This window comes from Hippocampus comes, unplaced genomic scaffold (assembly GCF_001891065.2).
Source record: "Hippocampus comes isolate QL1 unplaced genomic scaffold, H_comes_QL1_v1.1 scaffold2, whole genome shotgun sequence".
Taxonomy (NCBI): Eukaryota; Metazoa; Chordata; class Actinopteri; order Syngnathiformes; family Syngnathidae; genus Hippocampus; species Hippocampus comes.
This window is the reverse complement of record NW_017805139.1, coordinates 841,097-863,632: the sequence shown is the minus strand read 5'-3', so window position 1 is coordinate 863,632 and position 22,536 is coordinate 841,097. Positions and strand designations below refer to the sequence as shown.

At 43.0% G+C, this 22,536-nt stretch overlaps 1 protein-coding gene across 1 annotated transcript in view; it reads right to left on the bottom strand.

The window, feature by feature from the left end:
- The window catches only part of LOC109514467 (homeobox protein aristaless-like 4), a 28,552-nt gene extending 6,608 nt beyond the window's left edge, over positions 1-21,944 (bottom strand). Inside the window, exons 1-2 of the mRNA XM_019867598.1 lie at positions 21,273-21,944; positions 5,956-6,275 (exon numbers count right to left, since the gene is read on the bottom strand). Coding sequence (XP_019723157.1) covers positions 5,956-6,275; positions 21,273-21,630 — 678 coding nt within the window. The 5' untranslated portion in view covers positions 21,631-21,944. The remainder of the gene's footprint in view (positions 1-5,955; positions 6,276-21,272) is intronic.
- Between the last annotated feature and the right edge of the window lie 592 nt (positions 21,945-22,536).

Genomic DNA, 22,536 nt, shown 5'->3' with positions numbered 1-22,536 from the left:
TTTCACTTATGGACATAAGTGAAACATTAGCTCTGCTCTTTGATTCATTTTCATGTGGTAAGAGTTCTTGTATCTTCAATTTTCCACGTTTTGATGCTGCAAACAAAACGACAGAAATCATGAGCAAGAGGGCTACTCTGCTCTTTGATTCATTTTTATGTGGTAAGAGTTCTTGTATCTTCAATTTTCCAGACACCAAAAATAATTTCAGTTAAACAAATGGAATATGAACTATGTATAAAAACGATATTTTTTGCTACCATGTAGCTAGAAAAGTCTGGCAGTCACTGCTGATGTTTCTTAAAGGGACCATCTGGCTGGGTGCCTAACATGCATGTCGCTACACTGGTACTAGGGGGTCCTATGGCCCTGTCAGAAATCTGTCGAGCCCCCATTTGCACCCCATAGACTATTCATTCATTCATTCATTCATTCATTCATTCATTCATTCATTCATTCATTCATTCATTCATGTATTGAAGTTTTAAAACATTAAAAATTTCACAAGTGGCTTATCTGTTCCAATACAATTCCTGTTTCCGTGTTTGTGCTGCAGCTGTAACGTGTGTGTATGTCAGGGCAGAGCGGGGCAGGGTGAGTCTTTCACGTTCTTGGGAGTCACGTTTGAGTTTGTAAACATTCGAACATATTTGCAAACACCTTCAAACATATTTTTAAATTTGGAGGGGACACTCCTCAGCCATTGTATATGTATACAATATATATCCTATATATGTATAAGTATTTATATATCCTTGAGGGTGCATGGGAGTCTGCCGCCCAACCAGTCTACATGTGTTTTGTGGACTTGGAGAAAGCGTTCAACTGTGTCCTTCAGGGAGTTCTGTGGGGGGTGCTTTGGGAGTATGCGGTGTCAAACCCCCTGATACAGGCTGTTTGATCCCTGTACTAGCAATGTCTGAATTTGGTTTGCATTGTCGGCAGTAAGTCCAATACATTTTCAGCGAGGGTTAGTCTTCCCGAAGGCTGTCCTTTGTCACACATTCTGTTCATAACTTTTATGGACAGGATGACTTGGAACAGCCAAAGCGCTGAGGAGGTCCTGTTTGGTGACTCCAATGTTGTATCTCTGCTTTTTTGCAGATGATGTGTTACTGTTGGCTTCTTCAAGGCACGATCTCCAACTCTCACTGGGCCAGTTCGCAGCAGAGTGTGAAGAATTTGGGATGAAAATCAGCACTTCCAAAGCTGAGAACATGGCCATCAGTTGGAAAAAGATGGAGTGCCCTCTGCCGGTCGGAGAATGAGAATCTGTCCCATGTGGAGGAGTTCAAGTATCTTGGGGTCTTGTTCATGAGACGGGTTGATGGAGCGGAATATCGACAAGTGGATCAAAAGCAGCATCTGCTGTGGTTCAGACTCTGTTTAAGTTTGTCATGGTAAATAAGGAGCTGAGAGGAAAGTCAAAGCTCTTGATTTACCAATCAATCGACATTCCAACCCTTACCTACGACCGCTAGCTGTGGTTCAAGACTGAAAGAAAGAAATCCCGGATACAAGCGGCCAAAACAAATTTCCCCCTAAGGGTGTCAGGGCTCTCCCTGAGAAATGGGGTGAGAAACTCAGTCATCCGGGAAGGACTCCACATTGAGAGGAACCTGATGAGGTGGCTCAGCCATCAGGTTGGGATACCTTCAGCATGCTTCTCTGGCAAAGTGTTGCACCAGCAGGAGGCCCCTGACCCAGAACATGCCGGAGAGACATTGTCTGTCTCCCGGCTGGTCCGGGAATACCTTGGGATCCCCCGGGAAAAGTTGGAAGAAGTGGCTCGGGAGAGGTAAGTCTGGGCTTCCCTGCTAAAACTGTTGCCCCTGCCACCTGACCCTGGATAAACGGTAGAGAATGGATGGATGGACGCTGCTTTTAGCTGTAAACATGGTGAAGTTGCATTTCGTGGTTATGCTGCACGCAAATTGAATAAGCTGCCAACAGGAATGAAGTCAGTGTCAAGTGGAAATGCATTGAAATCCAACCTCGCTTTTTTAAGATAAGATAAGATAAGAAAACCTTTATTTGTCTCCCAATGGAGAAATGTCCAATTTATAGCAGCAAAATTATGAAAGGGAGAAGTAGAAGAACCAAAAGTACATAATATACATATAAGCATATTAAAAATGGGTGAGTGGGGGTGAGTCCAGGTTTTCAGGTCTGTCTATTTAATAGCCTGACAGCAGTCGGCAGGAACGAGCCCCATACTTTTTGATTAAGGTCTTCTAATCACTTTTAAAATTATTTATTTTAATAAGATAAGATAAGAAAACCTTTATTTGTCTCACATTGGAGAAATTCCCAAGTTTCGAAACCTACCTTTATTTATTTTCTTTTCTTGAAGTATTTGCAAATTTTCTGTTGATGTGTTTAAATGCTGTCAATGTACATTCGTTTGGGAATTTTGGAAAGTTGCTTTTGTTTTCTCTGCGTGGCTTCTGAATGTTGCCAACTGTTGTGTCTGTAAATGCTTTGAGGTGTTGCGTCTTTGCTTGTGTGAAACACATTGAGTTGCCTTGTGTATGGAATGTGCAATACAACTAAGCTGCTTTGCCTTGCAAATGAAGGGAGAACAACCAAATTCCACACAGTATACCGTGTAGAGAATTCAAAACAGAATCTCAGAATTGTGAGGCTTGTTCCAATATATGCGATTTTTTTTTAATGCTCTCTGAGCTCGCTAGACTGACAGGATGGAGAATCTGAGAGACGTGATGTTGTTGGAACACCTAACCTTTGATCCATGGCCCTTCCATGTACCGGCACTGCATATGACTCCAACGTGAACTCACTTTTGCCCTTTGAAAGCCAGAGACAGAAAAAACAAACAACTTCCAAGATCCTACTTCTTTCATTAAAAGTCCTTTATGTTCAGGGTTACAGGTCAGCCTCCTTCGAGATGTGGATTATTTAACCCCTTTTGTCAAAGACGGTTTAACAATTGTTTTTTTTTTAAGGTTTCACTTTCAAACGATTCACATTTGAGACTTTCCATTCATGAGCTGCTGGTCTTTTTGCATGCGAAATGTCCTGAATGGGGCGCAGAGCGGCCGACGGGGCTTCTCGGTCCTTTTATCTTTTTACCGTGAATGTTTAAGAGGGCCGCTGGGAGAGCCGAAGGCTGTAAAAGCTGGAGGCATCTGAAGCGTTCGGCTCTGTGATTGTGTGAGCCTCAACGCGACCTTCGGAGCCTCGTTGCTGAGTTATAACCCTTCGGCTGCACACATTTCCTGTGTTTCACTGTTGCTTCTCGTCTCCTCCAAGATCGGTTGTGATCTTACTCTTATCTCATGCCACGGGCACGCGGCCAATGTGTAGCCAAAATCAAATATGTGGGGTTTTTTTTTTCCATTAGCTGGAGCAAAGAATTGTTTTCGCACAAGTCAGACATAGAGTCAAATATCAATAGCTACCTTGCGCGAGGCTTTTGTTTCACACCTCTACCCAGGAGACCACAGCGGGGACACATTCTTGTCCGAAGAAGATGTTAATGAAAAAAAATAATAATAATAAAGAGAATCCAAAGACTTTGGTTGTCTGCAGCACACACGCGCACACACACAGATGTGCGCTTATACACAACAGAGGAGTCGTGCAATCGAACAAAAATGTGCTGGAATGCATTACGGCATCACCAGCAGACCGTATGCAAAGTGGCCCAAAGGGTGACTGGATGTTTCAGTCTCAGGCTTTTTGTGGGGGGCAAACCTGACGTTCAAGGAAAGGATGTTTATGAACGAGCCGCTGACCACCATCAAAACACAGCACAGTTGAGCTCATCTCCTCATATGCTGCTGATGAATGTGTGTTCTCCAAAAACACAACATGTGAGACCCAGGCAACACAAACCGTCAGTCCCCGGGGCCCCCTGGCCTCCCCCACTCCCACATTACCAGATAAATGTCTCACGTTTTTCTGTGAGTGACGTTGTCTGTGCAGGACTGCAGATGTTGAAGGACCCACGAGCTGATGTTCTTGCAAAGCCGGATCCCATCGAGAATTACCGTATGCTCATTTTTCATGTGTCCATTTTCAGAAATACGAGATCTTTACCACTTTTGGGCCATTTTCCCAACTGTATTTGTCTGTCGACATACTATACATTCCTGGTGAATTTCTGCGGTGTGTCCAAAAATCCTTTTGGAGGAAGCCTAAAGTCAAGAAGAATATTTATTTTGTTTTAGCTTATAAGACAATATTTATTTGGACAATGTTACCACTGGTTCAGGGCATATCATAATATCTATGTAATCAATAAGTGTCTACATGACAAATGAAAGTGTTAATACTTGAACGACAATGTTCTGGTGTGGAAGAGCTTCAAATTTTGATTGCTCAAAAGCACTAGAATGGGAAGAATACAAAACATCCATCATACCGCAACTGTTTAGAATGAGAAGGTGGGCTACACCAAGCGTTACAACGTCAACACTTCAACACTAGCAAAGCAGATCAGGGTCAAACTTCCTAAACATTCATCCAGCCGTTCGCCAGCATATCCTGTTCAGGGTCACAGGAAATCTGAAGCCTCAAATGATGAAAAGCGAACTCGGTGATCGTCAAGCACCCACAGAGTGATTATGATTGGGTCACTAGCGGGGATTGATTCCATCCCGGCTATACAGAAGCCCGTGAGGCCAACCATTAATTCAAACTGAACTCACTGGAGAGTGCCTTATATTTTCACAGACGTCTATTTATCCGGGCCCAAACATTTATTTGGCAGTTGTGTAGCTTACATTTCTGTTTATGCACTACTTTCCTGCACATTGTCTATCAGACTGCCTACGGTCGTTTGCTGTCTTTTCTGACACTGGTCATTCACATTTCTGTCGTTACTGTAAAACGCAGCAACAAGGATTACCTCCAGTATAACAAACAGTGCCAGAGAGTAAATATTTTTACTGTACTTTGTTTGTTTGTTGGATTGTTTTCTCTAAAACACAAACATTGAACAAAAAGAATTACAATGTGACTGCATCTGGAAGTAGGTTCCGGCAAAGCAAACGTTTTTTTTATTCAAATACTTAATCTGTGTCTTTAAAATGAATGGTAGCTTTGTTAATCCATCCATCCATTTTCTGATCCGCTTTATCCTCACGAGGGTTGCGGGCCAATCCCAGCCATCTTCGGGCAGTAGGCGTGGGACACCCTGAACCGGTTGCCGGCCAATCGCAGGGCACACAGAGACGAACAAGCATCCGTGCACACACTCACACCTAAGGACAATTTAGAGTGTTCAATCAGCCTGCCTTGCATGTTTTTTGGAATGTGGGAGGAAACCGGAGTACCCAGAGAAAACCCACGCAAGCCCGGGGTGAACATGCAAACTCCATACAGGGAGGCCGGAGCTGGAATTGAACCCGGTACCTCTGCACTGTGAAGTCGACGCTTGGTTAATAATAATGATAATAATAATAATAAAATTATTAAAAGTGGAGCGTAGACCGACTGTTATTTGGCATTGTTGTCATGAATATGTACACTTGTGCCAACTTATAAGCACAAGTGAAACAAAATACAAATACTTTCAAACATACATGTGTATATATAGGGCGGCACGATAAACAACTGGTTAGCACGTCTGCCTCACAGTGCAGAGGTGCAGGGTTCGATTATGGCTCTGGCCATCCTGTGTGGGTGGAGTTTGCATGTTCTGCCCGTGCCTGCGTGGGTTTCTTCTTGATACTCTGGTTAATGCTCATATTCTAAGAAGATGAATTGCAGGTTAATAAAATGCTCTTAAATTGTCCCTAGGTGTGATTGTGAGCGGTCGTGTATGTGCGCGGCGCGATTGGCTGACAACCAGTTCAGGGTGTACCCTGCCGACGGCCAAAGACGGCTGGGATAGGCGATGGGCGTGAGGATAAGCAGATTAGAAAATGAATGGATGGATTTTATTCAAACATTCTCTGTGACAACGATAAAACAATGATTTATTGTTACCTGTACACGCGCTTCAGTCAAGTCTGTCCGTAGTGCCAACTGCTCACGGGCGTAAACATCTGGATAGTGCGTCTTCTGAAAGACTTTTTCCAGCTCCTCCAGCTGGTAACTGGTGAAGGTGGTGCGATTGCGCCTCTTCTTGCCCTTGTTGCTCTCACTGCTATCACCCTTGTCATGGGGGTTGGCTAAATCAGCACCTGGCGCCCTATCGGATGTCGCGTTGACACCCTGATCCTTCACAGCCAGGTAGCTGGCGTCCATTGTTGGATGATCGGTGAGTGGAGTTAAGTCAGAATCCGTCAGATTTGAGCTGTCTTTACCTAGAAGACAGAAAGGAGATAAAGCACTTTTAAATATTTGTGGATGTACATGAAAAGGACGCAGTGGGGAATTCTGGCATGATGTGAGGCTGCACAGGATGGCATTGTTGAAGACGGTATAGCAACATGTCCCAAACTAAAGAGAAATTGTAATCTCAAGTGTTTTTTTAATATTGTAATGATGTGACATGGCAATCATTGTTGTTTGTATGAGGAATTTGCACCCTCTGGAGAAGAGAGGAGGGTGGGGGACTTGGGGAATGATGACTTACACTTATCGTAAACATTGATAGGAAAAGATCAAAACCATAAGGCTTACAATTTTGGAAAGGAAAAAAGAAAACAAGCTGAAATGAGCATCGGATGCAGGCATAAAGAGCTAATGACATATTATTTATTATTATATATTATTTTATAGGTTGTCAATAATTTTGAAAAGTTTTGTGAGAACCCCTCACCTGGTCCTTTAATGCTTGCTATATTATGTGAACAGTAACTACCATCCGTCCATTTTCTTATCCACTTTGCCTATCCCAGCTGTCTTCGGACACCCTGAATGGGTTGCCAGCCAATCGCAGGCCACACTCAGACGAACAACCATTTGCGCTCACAATCACACCCACAGGGACAAATTAGAGTGTTGCATTAACTGGCCACGCATGTTTTTGGACTGTGGGAGGAAACCAGAGCACCCGGAGAAAACCGACGCGGGCACGGGAAGAACATGCAAACTCAGGACAAATAAGGAAAGCAGGAGCCGGAATCGAACCCTGCACCTCTGCACTGTGAGGCGCCCAGTTTAATGAGATCCACTCCAAGAGCTATACTGAAAATTGAAAAATATCATCTTCCATTTCAATACAATGCTGTGTATGTATTATTATTTAGTGAATATAAGTTACCTTTTTGTGGACAAATGTCGTGGGTTGAGAGCAATTATTCTATTGAAAGTTAATGTCTCACTATGATGCAATAGTATTGTTCACTAAAACGAAACAATCAAAATGGAACATTATTTTCTGTTGCCACAGCAGATTGGGCATGTGTTTTATTTGACTGTCTGAGCTTGTTGCGTTACCTACCAACACAAATGTACATTTAAACCCAAATGTAATTGAGCGGTAGTCGAATGGTTAGCACGTCGACTTCACAGAGCAGAGGTACCGGGTTCAATTCCAGCTCCGGCCTCCCTGTGTGGAGTTTGCATGTTCTCCCCGGGCCCGCGTGGATTTTCTCCGGGTACTCCGGTTTCCTCCCACATTCCAAAAACATGCATGACAGGCTGATTGAACACTCTAAATTGTCCCTAGGTGTGAATGTGAGCGCGGATGGTTCTTCGTCTCTGTGTGCCCTGCGATTGGCTGGCAACCGGTTCAGGGTGTCCCCCGCCTACTGCCCGAAGACGGCTGGGATAGGCTCCAGCACAACCCACGACCCTTGTGAGGATAAAGCGGATCGGAAAATGAATGAATGAATGAATGAATGTAATTGAGTGAGCGTGCTGAAACTTTAACTTTACCACCACTGGCACCTCTGAACATTTCCATTGTGCCTCAGAAGTATTTTAATATGACAGTCACTTGGCAGCTTTGCATGGCCCATAATTCAATTGCAGCATTATGACAAGGTGGAGCAAATGCATTGTTTTGGCCCCCAGTTGCGAAATTTGTTGGCTTATGGTGTTAATGTGAGTGCTGATCAATTTTACCGCCTGCATGTTTGATATGTGAAGAGTAGGATCCACTCTTCTCCGTAGATCATCATTGATCCACTGGGCTATGGACACCCTGTGGCTGTAGTTCAACGTGACATAGAGGGGCTGTTTTAATTGCAAACAAAATTTCAAGATTCAGAGATGGAGGTCGTCTGCCATGCGGCGTCACCTGGACTGTCACGCTTTATTTGCAGAGATGTCATTGTTGGCTCCAAGCAATGAAACAGACTCACTAAATGGCATCGCAGCATATGAATTTTCAAACCTCAGACAGATCTGTGCTAATAAATCTTCGCGGTAATCTGTCTGCCAGTGTCCATCAAAGTGATCTAGTGTATTACTCATTTTTTGGATGTGATCACGAAAGTAGTGTATGGGAGAGCTGAAAGTGGTTTTGGGGCGTCCTGGTGTGACCCATCACCAACATCGATGCAAAAGCCTCTGAGGTGATCCATTCCTCTCGATTCAGACATTTGCATGCCAGGTCACTAAAATGTGAGATGAAGCGTCTTGACTACATGAAACACAGATTTCTGCAAAACATGATGCCTTTTTCATAAACAAGTGAGTTTAGATGTGATTAATCGCCTGGTCGGTTGAACAACTAACCTAACTTGGATGTTTTTTTAGAACGAGAGAGAGAAAGAATCCACACAAACACGGGGAGAACATGAAAATGCCGTGTAAGAAGACATGAGCTGACATTCTAAACCAGAACCTCAGAACTACGAGGCTATTTAATTACTATTCCACCATGTCACAAATGATTTCATCAAATAACATATATGAAAAATGTACTTTTTTTGACCAACATTAACCCTTTGAGGGTCAGCGGTTACTACAGTGGACAGCTTATCATGTTATCAGGTTACAGGGTGCATGAAAGGGTTAATGCTGCCCACTGTCTTCGATCATCCACACGTTGTTGTGATTTCTATAAAAACAATTATTTTTTTTCTTTTTAAATACATTGACACAAAGTTGTTTTTGGACGGGTGTCCGTCGGAAGAGAGCAAATGCGTTTGTGCATTCTTATGCCGCTTGTGAGAGCTCAACCACCAAAGGACTAAATTATGCTTATTTCGAAGCCTGTAGCTCATGCATGTTTGGAATTATTTAAAGCAATACAAAAAGTCTTCCGATCCCAAAATCAATCAAGTAATCGAGTTTGCTCGAGAATCCAAAAACAGACTTTTCAAGTTTTTGACTGATTAAAAAAACACAAAAGCCTAACTGTTTCCACGGGTCTGGAATTATGGTGACACAACTCCCTGTGGGGGTCCAGCAGGCCACAGCATTGCTACATGGCAATGACTCATCCATCGTGTTGGGCTTGAAAGACCTCCATTTTAAAATTCCAGCGTAAACACTCCTTGTCGAGACCGTCATATTTCTTCGACTGATACCCACAGTCCCCACAAGGTAAGAGCTGTCAGGTTCATGAGTAATGACCACTAACTGATAAAAGACTACCGTTCAGGTTGCACTTTGGCAGTGAAGGGGGTAATGTGCTTTCCTGTGAGGTTCTCCTTCCACAACGGGAAAATAAGAAATGCCTTGCTGAGTCTCGCGGCGCAAGGAAACTTTTACCATGTGTGTGAGTACAGCCAATCATCTCCTTTCACTAAATTATGAGGAGACGATCAGTTCATCCTCACCCCCCACCTGGGCGTCTGTGTGTAGCAACACATGACGAGTCCAACTAGTACGGCCATAAAATAATGATTTGACTTACAGCTGCGCAAGCGAGAGCACATGTTCCAGTAGCTCGGAGCAGAGTATGTGAATATTTGCGCCGCACATCATAATTTGTTTTCTATTGCCTTTTTTTTTAAACACCATTTACAATGTACTATTGCAACATTTCCAAGATAGTTGACGTGCGTTATCTTGTTAAGGGGAACTTCTGGTTTTTCGATGGAAACATAAATTGCATCCAAATGTGTTTTGCTGTTAAGGCAAGCTCAGCATAGCTTGTGGTAACTTTCTGGCTGCTAACGCACACAAGACATACCTGCTCCGTTTTGGCCTGCGGGAAGCGGAGCTGTGACGTAGCGTCGTTGAAAGGTGAATCTGTATCAATATTGGCTGCTGCGGGCGTTATCTACGATCATAGGATTCTGGTCTGAGAAAAAGCTATCATTGCGGAATGACCACATAAAGGTGGCTGCATAACTTGGGTGCAGGAAACTTTCCCGTTTGGCAAGGAATTCGGTCGCTTGCGAGGACCATTTCGCTGAGTTGTGCTACAAAGAGAATCGACAAGGAAAGCTATCTGGATCCTTGACTATGAAGAATCTAATATTTGATGCAGTAAAAGGGTACACAAATAATGAACTATTATTCTCATTCAATGTCGCACTTCTACCACATAAAGGTGGCTGCATAACTTGGGTGCAGGAAACTTTCCCGTTTGGCAAGGAATTCGGTCGCTTGCGAGGACCATTTCGCTGAGTTGTGCTACAAAGAGAATCGACAAGGAAAGCTATCTGGATCCTTGACTATGAAGAATCTAATATTTGATGCAGTAAAAGGGTACACAAATAATGAACTATTATTCTCATTCAATGTCGCACTGTGTGGGTGTGTGTCGGTTGAGTTTGGTGATTCAGTAGGACAGCTCTACAGACCGATACAGTAGTACCAGTCAAAACATGCAACCATTCTTTCTGTTTGTATATCAAATGACATTTTAAAAATTCAAGTTAAAGTCCAATAGAATATAATCTTATCGGTTACGTGAATAATACGAGGCATTTTGATTTTTGATGTGGCGATGTAAACATCAGTGACGCCTAGGATGATTTATTTGAATGAATGGATTATTTTGTCCATGAAGTTGACAAAAAAAAAAAAATGCATGGTCTGTGCAATGTCTAACTTCATTCCTCATTACAAAACCTACAGACAAAAAAAAGTGTTGTTGCGAACATTTTAGTACGGCTAAGTCATGTAACTGGGGGTGGGATGGATTGTGAAAACTGTCTCAACCGTTTGTTCCAAATATGACGTTTCCGTTTGCATCGTCGTACAAAGACCCCCCTCCCCACTCCCAAAACCCTCTAGTTAATAACAAAGTGCAGAAATGTGCACTTCAAAAGTCACTTCTATGCACCAAAACATAACACAGTAGACACCAGTGTTAGTGGCATGTTGCTAGCAAGCAGTCGTTTGTGAAGAGGCAGGACGTGTTGTATTCGCATGGCAGATCCCAACTGACAAATGGATAGCGTGATGCAAATGGCCCCCGGCCCGTACTTTGGACACCACTGGTCTACAAGCATTATGAAACCTTTTTTTTTCATTGGGTGCAAATGAAGCTGTGCCCAGCAGTATTTTCAGTGTGTGTTTAAATGACACTGTTGGGCGAGGTTCCTGCCTACTCTCCTCGTCCTTTTCCCTGCTGAGTGGGACAGCAGAGCCCCCTGCCGAGGAAATACTGTAGCTTAGTTCCGTGCTGTGCACATCGAAACATAAATGACTGGGACTCACAAAATCTACCTAACAGCAAAAGCATGTATCAACCCTTGCATCATTGTGGCTGATGGCCAATCGCACTGAAACTCAAAACGAAATGACACCAGCATTGGAACTACAAACACAAGTTGACCGACCTCCAGGAGAGTAAATCTGTGAGGAAGAATGCATTTGTTCCTCTTTTGTGGGGTTTGTTCTACAGTTTGAGATGAAATGCTGTAAGGGAACATGGAGCTTCTGTTGGTTTGCTGTGAGAGGTTGAAGCAGGAGGACATGCTGATACGCACACGCAAAGCATCAAGCTGGCTCGACGTCGTATGCATGACTAACCAACAGGCCTGACTCCAGTCTCTCTGACTCTTTATTTGGACCACTGTTGTACCCAAAATATATCTTTACACTGTCACTGATCTTTGTCAAAGCACAACTAGCACAATAGGTGTAGCACAAGTCTATGTCGTGTGATGCAGTACACATTGGGATAATGCCGCGTACACTCCGCTTCATAAAAGGTGCAAATTTGTAGCCGTCTTGAAATCCGGAAATAGTCACAGTGTCTCGCAGACCGACGATCAGCAAACATCAGCACAATGCTCATCCACCACCACCTCCCCACCCTCGCCCCAATGCGAGAGACGTTCACTTTGAAATGCAACTCTGCTGACTGAGCACAGATGATCTATCTCAGCAGGCTGTGTAATGTTTATAGACTGTGAAAAGAATCCATGAAGTCCAAGACTGATAAATCACATCTCAAACACTTTTCTTTCTCCGCACACCCACCCTCACCCTTGTCTCTCTTCCAAATGGTTCTCTTGCCTGCTCAAGTAAAGATGAACACCCTTCATCTTGTGTTTTTTGTGGTTTGATTGGAGCGAGAACATTCCACCCGAGAGTGGAGGTTACGAGAGTAACAAAAAAAAAAAGAAAAAAAATCTTTATGTCCTAAAGATACTTGCTTTGAAATCGTTCAGCAATCTTCTTTGATATTCATTCAAAATTTCACTTTCAGTATCCCATTTTTCTGTCGATGTAGCGGTATTTTAACTGTCATTATTGCAGGTGGGTGTTTTACTGTGCAGATTAATGACCGAATTTACTGTGTTCCTATGAGAATTGCCTGAGAAATTTTCTCCGGGTACTCCGGTTTCCTCCCACATTCCAAAAACATGCATGACAGGCTGATTGAACACTCTAAATTGTCCCTAGGTGTGAATGTGAGCGCGGATGGTTCTTCGTCTCTGTGTGCCCTGCGATTGGCTGGCAACCGGTTCAGGGTGTCCCCCGCCTACTGCCCGAAGACGGCTGGGATAGGCTCCAGCACAACCCACGACCCTTGTGAGGATAAAGCGGATCGGAAAATGAATGAATGAATGAATGAATGTAATTGAGTGAGCGTGCTGAAACTTTAACTTTACCACCACTGGCACCTCTGAACATTTCCATTGTGCCTCAGAAGTATTTTAATATGACAGTCACTTGGCAGCTTTGCATGGCCCATAATTCAATTGCAGCATTATGACAAGGTGGAGCAAATGCATTGTTTTGGCCCCCAGTTGCGAAATTTGTTGGCTTATGGTGTTAATGTGAGTGCTGATCAATTTTACCGCCTGCATGTTTGATATGTGAAGAGTAGGATCCACTCTTCTCCGTAGATCATCATTGATCCACTGGGCTATGGACACCCTGTGGCTGTAGTTCAACGTGACATAGAGGGGCTGTTTTAATTGCAAACAAAATTTCAAGATTCAGAGATGGAGGTCGTCTGCCATGCGGCGTCACCTGGACTGTCACGCTTTATTTGCAGAGATGTCATTGTTGGCTCCAAGCAATGAAACAGACTCACTAAATGGCATCGCAGCATATGAATTTTCAAACCTCAGACAGATCTGTGCTAATAAATCTTCGCGGTAATCTGTCTGCCAGTGTCCATCAAAGTGATCTAGTGTATTACTCATTTTTTGGATGTGATCACGAAAGTAGTGTATGGGAGAGCTGAAAGTGGTTTTGGGGCGTCCTGGTGTGACCCATCACCAACATCGATGCAAAAGCCTCTGAGGTGATCCATTCCTCTCGATTCAGACATTTGCATGCCAGGTCACTAAAATGTGAGATGAAGCGTCTTGACTACATGAAACACAGATTTCTGCAAAACATGATGCCTTTTTCATAAACAAGTGAGTTTAGATGTGATTAATCGCCTGGTCGGTTGAACAACTAACCTAACTTGGATGTTTTTTTAGAACGAGAGAGAGAAAGAATCCACACAAACACGGGGAGAACATGAAAATGCCGTGTAAGAAGACATGAGCTGACATTCTAAACCAGAACCTCAGAACTACGAGGCTATTTAATTACTATTCCACCATGTCACAAATGATTTCATCAAATAACATATATGAAAAATGTACTTTTTTTGACCAACATTAACCCTTTGAGGGTCAGCGGTTACTACAGTGGACAGCTTATCATGTTATCAGGTTACAGGGTGCATGAAAGGGTTAATGCTGCCCACTGTCTTCGATCATCCACACGTTGTTGTGATTTCTATAAAAACAATTATTTTTTTTCTTTTTAAATACATTGACACAAAGTTGTTTTTGGACGGGTGTCCGTCGGAAGAGAGCAAATGCGTTTGTGCATTCTTATGCCGCTTGTGAGAGCTCAACCACCAAAGGACTAAATTATGCTTATTTCGAAGCCTGTAGCTCATGCATGTTTGGAATTATTTAAAGCAATACAAAAAGTCTTCCGATCCCAAAATCAATCAAGTAATCGAGTTTGCTCGAGAATCCAAAAACAGACTTTTCAAGTTTTTGACTGATTAAAAAAACACAAAAGCCTAACTGTTTCCACGGGTCTGTAATTATGGTGACACAACTCCCTGTGGGAGTCCAGCAGGCCACAGCATTGCTACATGGCAATGACTCATCCATCGTGTTGGGCTTGAAAGACCTCCATTTTAAAATTCCAGCGTAAACACTCCTTGTCGAGACCGTCATATTTCTTCGACTGATACCCACAGTCCCCACAAGGTAAGAGCTGTCAGGTTCATGAGTAATGACCACTAACTGATAAAAGACTACCGTTCAGGTTGCACTTTGGCAGTGAAGGGGGTAATGTGCTTTCCTGTGAGGTTCTCCTTCCACAACGGGAAAATAAGAAATGCCTTGCTGAGTCTCGCGGCGCAAGGAAACTTTTACCATGTGTGTGAGTACAGCCAATCATCTCCTTTCACTAAATTATGAGGAGACGATCAGTTCATCCTCACCCCCCACCTGGGCGTCTGTGTGTAGCAACACATGACGAGTCCAACTAGTACGGCCATAAAATAATGATTTGACTTACAGCTGCGCAAGCGAGAGCACATGTTCCAGTAGCTCGGAGCAGAGTATGTGAATATTTGCGCCGCACATCATAATTTGTTTTCTATTGCCTTTTTTTTTAAACACCATTTACAATGTACTATTGCAACATTTCCAAGATAGTTGACGTGCGTTATCTTGTTAAGGGGAACTTCTGGTTTTTCGATGGAAACATAAATTGCATCCAAATGTGTTTTGCTGTTAAGGCAAGCTCAGCATAGCTTGTGGTAACTTTCTGGCTGCTAACGCACACCAAGACATACCTGCTCCGTTTTGGCCTGGGGGGAGCGGAGCTGTGACGTAGCGTCGTTGAAAGGTGAATCTGTATCAATATTGGCTGCTGCGGGCGTTATCTACGATCATAGGATTCTGGTCTGAGAAAAAGCTATCATTGCGGAATGACCACATAAAGGTGGCTGCATAACTTGGGTGCAGGAAACTTTCCCGTTTGGCAAGGAATTCGGTCGCTTGCGAGGACCATTTCGCTGAGTTGTGCTACAAAGAGAATCGACAAGGAAAGCTATCTGGATCCTTGACTATGAAGAATCTAATATTTGATGCAGTAAAAGGGTACACAAATAATGAACTATTATTCTCATTCAATGTCGCACTTCTCCGACCTCCATTCAGTCAAACATGCCGCTGGATTGACTACGACTACGCGGGTGTGTGCGTATATCATGTGTGTGTGTATGTGTGTGTGTGTGTGTGTGTGTGTGTGTGTGTGTGTGTGTGTGTGTGTGTGTGTGTGTGTGTGTGTGTGTGTGGGTGTGTGTGTGTGGGTGTGTGTCGGTTGAGTTTGGTGATTCAGTAGGACAGCTCTACAGACCGATACAGTAGTACCAGTCAAAACATGCAACCATTCTTTCTGTTTGTATATCAAATGACATTTTAAAAATTCAAGTTAAAGTCCAATAGAATATAATCTTATCGGTTACGTGAATAATACGAGGCATTTTGATTTTTGATGTGGCGATGTAAACATCAGTGACGCCTAGGATGATTTATTTGAATGAATGGATTATTTTGTCCATGAAGTTGACAAAAAAAAAAAAATGCATGGTCTGTGCAATGTCTAACTTCATTCCTCATTACAAAACCTACAGACAAAAAAAAGTGTTGTTGCGAACATTTTAGTACGGCTAAGTCATGTAACTGGGGGTGGGATGGATTGTGAAAACTGTCTCAACCGTTTGTTCCAAATATGACGTTTCCGTTTGCATCGTCGTACAAAGACCCCCCTCCCCACTCCCAAAACCCTCTAGTTAATAACAAAGTGCAGAAATGTGCACTTCAAAAGTCACTTCTATGCACCAAAACATAACACAGTAGACACCAGTGTTAGTGGCATGTTGCTAGCAAGCAGTCGTTTGTGAAGAGGCAGGACGTGTTGTATTCGCATGGCAGATCCCAACTGACAAATGGATAGCGTGATGCAAATGGCCCCCGGCCCGTACTTTGGACACCACTGGTCTACAAGCATTATGAAACCTTTTTTTTTTCATTGGGTGCAAATGAAGCTGTGCCCAGCAGTATTTTCAGTGTGTGTTTAAATGACACTGTTGGGCGAGGTTCCTGCCTACTCTCCTCGTCCTTTTCCCTGCTGAGTGGGACAGCAGAGCCCCCAGCCGAGGAAATACTGTAGCTTAGTTCCGTGCTGTGCACATCGAAACATAAATGACTGGGACTCACCAAATCTACCGAACAGCAAAAGCATGTATCAACCCTTGCATCATTGTGGCTGATGGCCAATCGCACTGAAACTCAAAACGAAATGACACCAGCATTGGAACTACAAACACAAGTTGACCGACCTCCAGGAGAGTAAATCTGTGAGGAAGAATGCATTTGTTCCTCTTTTGTGGGGTTTGTTCTACAGTTTGAGATGAAATGCTGTAAGGGAACATGGAGCTTCTGTTGGTTTGCTGTGAGAGGTTGAAGCAGGAGGACATGCTGATACGCACACGCAAAGCATCAAGCTGGCTCGACGTCGTATGCATGACTAACCAACAGGCCTGACTCCAGTCTCTCTGACTCTTTATTTGGACCACTGTTGTACCCAAAATATATCTTTACACTGTCACTGATTTTGTCAAAGCACAGCTAGCACAATAGGTGTCGCACAAGTCTATGTCGTGTGATGCAATATACATTGGGATAATGCCGCGCACACTCCGCTTCACTATGCATGACTAACCAACAGGCCTGACTCCAGTCTCTCTGACTCTTTATTTGGACCACTGTTCTACCCAAAATATATCTTTACACTGTCACTGATCTTTGTCAAAGCACAACTAGCACAATAGGTGTAGCACAAGTCTATGTCGTGTGATGCAGTACACATTGGGATAATGCCGCGTACACTCCGCTTCATAAAAGGTGCAAATTTGTAGCCGTCTTGAAATCCGGAAATAGTCACAGTGTCTCGCAGACCGACGATCAGCAAACATCAGCACAATGCTCATCCACCTCCTCCCCACCCTCGCCCCAATGCGAGAGACGTTCACTTTGAAATGCAACTCTGCTGACTGAGCACAGATGATCTATCTCAGCAGGCTGTGTAATGTTTATAGACTGTGAAAAGAATCCATGAAGTCCAAGACTGATAAATCACATCTCAAACACTTTTCTTTCTCCGCACACCCACCCTCACCCTTGTCTCTCTTCCAAATGGTTCTCTTGCCTGCTCAAGTAAAGATGAACACCCTTCATCTTGTGTTTTTTGTGGTTTGATTGGAGCGAGAACATTCCACCCGAGAGTGGAGGTTACGAGAGTAACAAAAAAAAAAAGAAAAAAAATCTTTATGTCCTAAAGATACTTGCTTTGAAATTGTTCAGCAATCTTCTTTGATATTCATTCAAAATTTCACTTTCAGTATCCCATTTTTCTGTCGATGTAGCGGTATTTTTACTGTCATTATTGCAGGTGGGTGTTTTACTGTGCAGATTAATGACCGAATTTACTGTGTTCCTATGAGAATTGCCTGAGAAATGAGGTGAAAAGTTACACACTCCTGTATGCTTTTTTTCCAAGCAGACAATTTCCAATGAGCTAGTGTTAAATGCACATTCATGTCACCACACCCTTTGCTGGCTCTGCATGTACACACAACCCATCTACTGTGATTCACTTCAGAAAATGGCACAGCTTGCAGCAACACACTCCACAACCTTGGCAACATTAAATTCAGATTTTTTTTTTAAATTTAGGGATGTTTTGGATCGTTTTAAACCATGGCTTCTTTGTACTGTATTTTATTAGCGAATTTTATTTTATAATATTGGACGAATTGTTTTCCAGTACTTTACTGCTTACAGTGTTTTAATTTATCCTTTTGCACTTGGCCTATAAAAGACTTTTTCACCATTGCGTGGGAAAGGTTATTTATCAATAGTTCTTCACTTCTCTTCTAGGCTAGTATTTCTGGGGGGTGGGGGGGGGCAAACAAATTATAATGTGTTTCGAACAAAATTCTGCGGACACTCACTCTTAGCACATGTCTGAGCTACTTCAATTTCCATCTCACTTCCTGAAGTTGTTAAAAATACTCAATTCAATTATTGATTTTGTGGAGGCCTGAAAACACACCAAGTAATTCTTCACTCATAGTCTATTACTGCACTTCAATTTTTATTGTGGGAGGAATTCCACTAGGAAGACCTCAAACAACCTCGTATCCTATACTTGACTCTTTAGGTAAAAATCAAAACATATTAGAGACATTTCCACTGGATATAATAATTACAGAGGCTGAAAGTTTTTTGGTTTTTTTTGTTTTAATACATGTGCTGTTCAGCTGGGAAGTGACAGTAAAGTGAGCAGAGAAAGTTCTGGACTGCTCCTTGCCCTGCTGCTCTCACCGGGCCATGCAAATCGGGCGCTAATGCAAATTGGCCTGCCAATGCTTGGAACCAAATGGTAAAACGATCCTGAGTCCTTGTCACCTCCACTCATGTCACGGACATACTAAAGTGTGGCTCAGTTGTCTGGGCCATGTGGCTGGTTCCCATTACCGCCTGCTCCATCCAAACAGCTTGGAAGGCCGTTGCAGGACAGCAAAATGGACGGTCGCAGCAGCTTAAAGATGGCGGAGGGCCACAGAGGTGAAAAATCAGGTCCTAAGAGAAACTTGATGCACTTTATCTTCAAAGAGCCGAGTATACCTCAGTACATGGAAAGCTTTTTACATCAGCGCAGATGGGCTCGAACAGTCAAAGTAATGAAATAGGTTCGGTTCGAAAAACTAGAAAACAACAAATTTAACTCTGTCAAGTTATCAAGTAACATGCTCTGCCTTGAAGAGTAAATTGAAATATTTTTTTGCTTCGATGGAACTGTTTGTTTTTTTTTCAGTACGCATAATTTCAAAATATAACTTGGCTGTATTTAATAAAATGAAGTAATATCAGGATCAAGTCTTCTGTCTAATATTTCAAAGAGCATTGCTATTGTGACGGTGATCACTCGTTATTTTCACATATAGTTGACAATCCTCAAGAAAATATGGGTGCAGTTAAATGTTGATGTCAAACTGGAGCCCAAGTGTTGCAAAGATCGACGCGATGACATTACGGGGCCTCAAACGGATTTTCTCTGGCGCGTGTGTGTGCGCGCGGGGGAAGCAGCCCGCGACCCCTAACGGATGAGACAGGAAGCTAAAGGTCACGCTGAGAGTAGACACGGACACATCAAACGAAGAAACGTGCCGTCTCTTGAGGATCACAAAGACGGCGGCTTACAGGGAATCATGACTTTGAGCTTTTTTTTTTTTTTTTTTTGCTGTGCATATGCTAACAAAAAACATACAGAGTGTGACTATAACTCTACGTGGATTGAGTTTTTGCCTGATCGGTTTGCCTCAGTCAATGTGATGCTGGTAACTACAGGTATAAAGGGGCGCTGGAAAAACAGTACTTAGGTGGGCATTTCAGATAAACATGTTTGAGGGCAGCTGAATTTTTTTTCCTTCCTTGAAAGCTAATTCTAAAGACTAATAAACTAGGGGGGAAGTGGACATTTTGCAGAGGAACCATCTTGAATAACGTATTGTTTTTATGGGTTTTCCTATTGTAAATTTGACCGTTTTTTTTTGTGACATACATGTGGTCTTTATAAGTTAAACAATTTCGCCAGGGTTTGTTAATGCCTAATGAGGTCCGATGAATACATTTCTGAATCATTCAAATAAAATAACATATGGAAGAGGTTGACTGGAATCGATGGTAATGATAATCTAACATTTGAAACTGTAATTGAAATGTTATACACTATTATAAATGTGTGCAATAACATTATTCACTAAAGGCTGACACTTTGTTTATGTCTAGTATAATAATAATGCTGTATTAATTCAATATAGTAAAACATATTAGTTATTTCAACCGGACATTAAAAGTTACCTTGAGACTGCACAATTTTAGAATAATAAAATAATATAATCAAGATGCCTTTCACAATGAAAAGGCCTCAATTGATGGAGCACTGGTTACGTGAATTAATATATAGCCTTTAACAGTTTTACAAAGACAAATTATTAATATTTTTGCCGTCATAAATTAAGAATGATAAAAACTGCTATTGATTGTTATGATTTTAATATTGTGATTTTTTTTTCTAAACGCCCATATATTGATCAGTTTTGTCAACTGATGTCTATTTTGGTCTCATATTTAACTTTACACAAAAGAAAAAGAAGAAAAGGCGTGAAGGGAGTATCCATCCATCGGAACGAGTAAAAGGCACGATCACATTGTACCTGCACGTCTTCGATCTGTGCAATTTAATTACATTTAAAGAAATATACAACGGGGTGAATAAAAATTTTTTTTGCGCTTCCTTCCCTAGAATCTCTTTGGCTGTGGCCCTTTTTAAAACGAGCATCAATTTTAAACCATCTTATCCAATTATATTATGACGGATTTCTCCCCCATTTTTCATGTCACGTTGTCACGTTTATATTTGGTGTTTTCCTTCCCGGTAACACGATTCGTCTCTCTGCAGTTGGTCCTCGCTGTTCATCCTCAAACGAGGGTCAAAGTTTTATTCCCCCCCTCATCCGTGTCCCATTTCGGTGCAATTAAACGAAAGTGGGGCCAACATGGAGCAAAGTAACACCACGAAAATACGAAAATACCCGAAAACGCGAGAAATCAATTGTGCGATTCCCTGTTCGATATAATTCTTGATTGTGATGGCGATGATCGTATTTCACGAACGCTAAATTCGATGAAGGCAACGTGATCTTTGGGGGTAAAAAAAAAAAAAAAAAAGATGACGCGCCTCTCTGGATCACGCTCAGAAAAGTTTGGGGAGATTCATGATGCATGTCAAAGCAACATTTCTTGAATTCACTGAGACGCATTGCAGCATCCTCCGCCAACCCCATTTCGTTATTTCAAGAGAGCGCGCTGTGCGGAGATATGAAGCCGGGGCCCACTCACCATAGCAGGGAAGGATCGCTGCGTCGTGCCCGCCCTCCCGATGCCGCTCACCTTCCTCTGGAGGTGTTTTACAGGAGGTCCTGTACGTAAAGAGGTGGAATTTGCTGAAAGTAGCGTGATCGGCTGCTGAGACGGCGTCCAATGAGCGGCCCTCCTGCTGGAACGGACTCCGCGGTTTGTCTCCGTACGCGTGACCTTTATGGGCTTGCACGAAAGCAGCGGGGCTGTATTTGGTGTCAGGGGATGGGAACGTCCTGAAGTGCTCCGTTTGCTGGTCCCGAGTTTGTACTGCAGAAGGACTATAAAATGCATCCATGGAGGTCATGTCGCTGTATGGGCTGCAGGTCTCGGCGCTCATGCCTTTAAAAAAAGGTGAAAAACTCTCTCTCTCTCTCTCTCACTCTCTCCCTCTCTCTTTGAAAAGGGAAACTGCACATACACGCGCACACAAGTGCGTGCACACGCTCATACCCCCTCCCCTATAACTCACACGCACGCACACATCCAAGCATGGGCCTACAGCAGCTGGCTTTGGTTATAGAACCATTGAGAACTTTTCCAGGAACACTGTCGTTGAGCAAACACCCCCCTTAGGTCTGAGGATGAGGAGGAGAAGAGAAGGGACTCGATGAGGATGACCTCCCGCCGCTGAGTTTTATGCCGAGTGCCGGTGACAACGACGCGCTGGGACCCTTATTAGTGGGGAAACTATTGCGGGCCGAAAAGGGGGGCTGTTGTCAAAAGGGCGTGACACGTGACATCCATTGAGTGGCGAGACAAAAACACATCCCGTGAGTGATGGCGGGAGGAACACGATTTCATGCTTCATTAAGGGCCACCGGCCTCTCGACACGGAGCCTCACATACGTCGGAACCACGAGGATTTAATGACTTGATTCGTTTGATTTGCATTCAAGGGATTTATTTCGGTACTATACATACATTTGTGGTCCCCTGTCAGATGCATGCGATTAGTAGGCGCACATTCGTGCTCAACACTCTCGCTCTCTTTTTTTTAAAGAACAATTAGGTATTGCAAATTATGTGTTTTTATGTTATGTAGCACTGCACTGCTATAATGGTTCAGAAATATTCGAAACAGCTCTCACTATGATGCGGAGCAAACCACATGCACTACAACATTATTTTCATACCTCTCTGGGGACAGCAAAACTGACCAGTGTTGTCTTTGTCAAGGCAATATTTTAAGAGAGGCTTACATTAGTTGAAGTACGTGTGCGTGTATGCTGTGACCAATAATAAT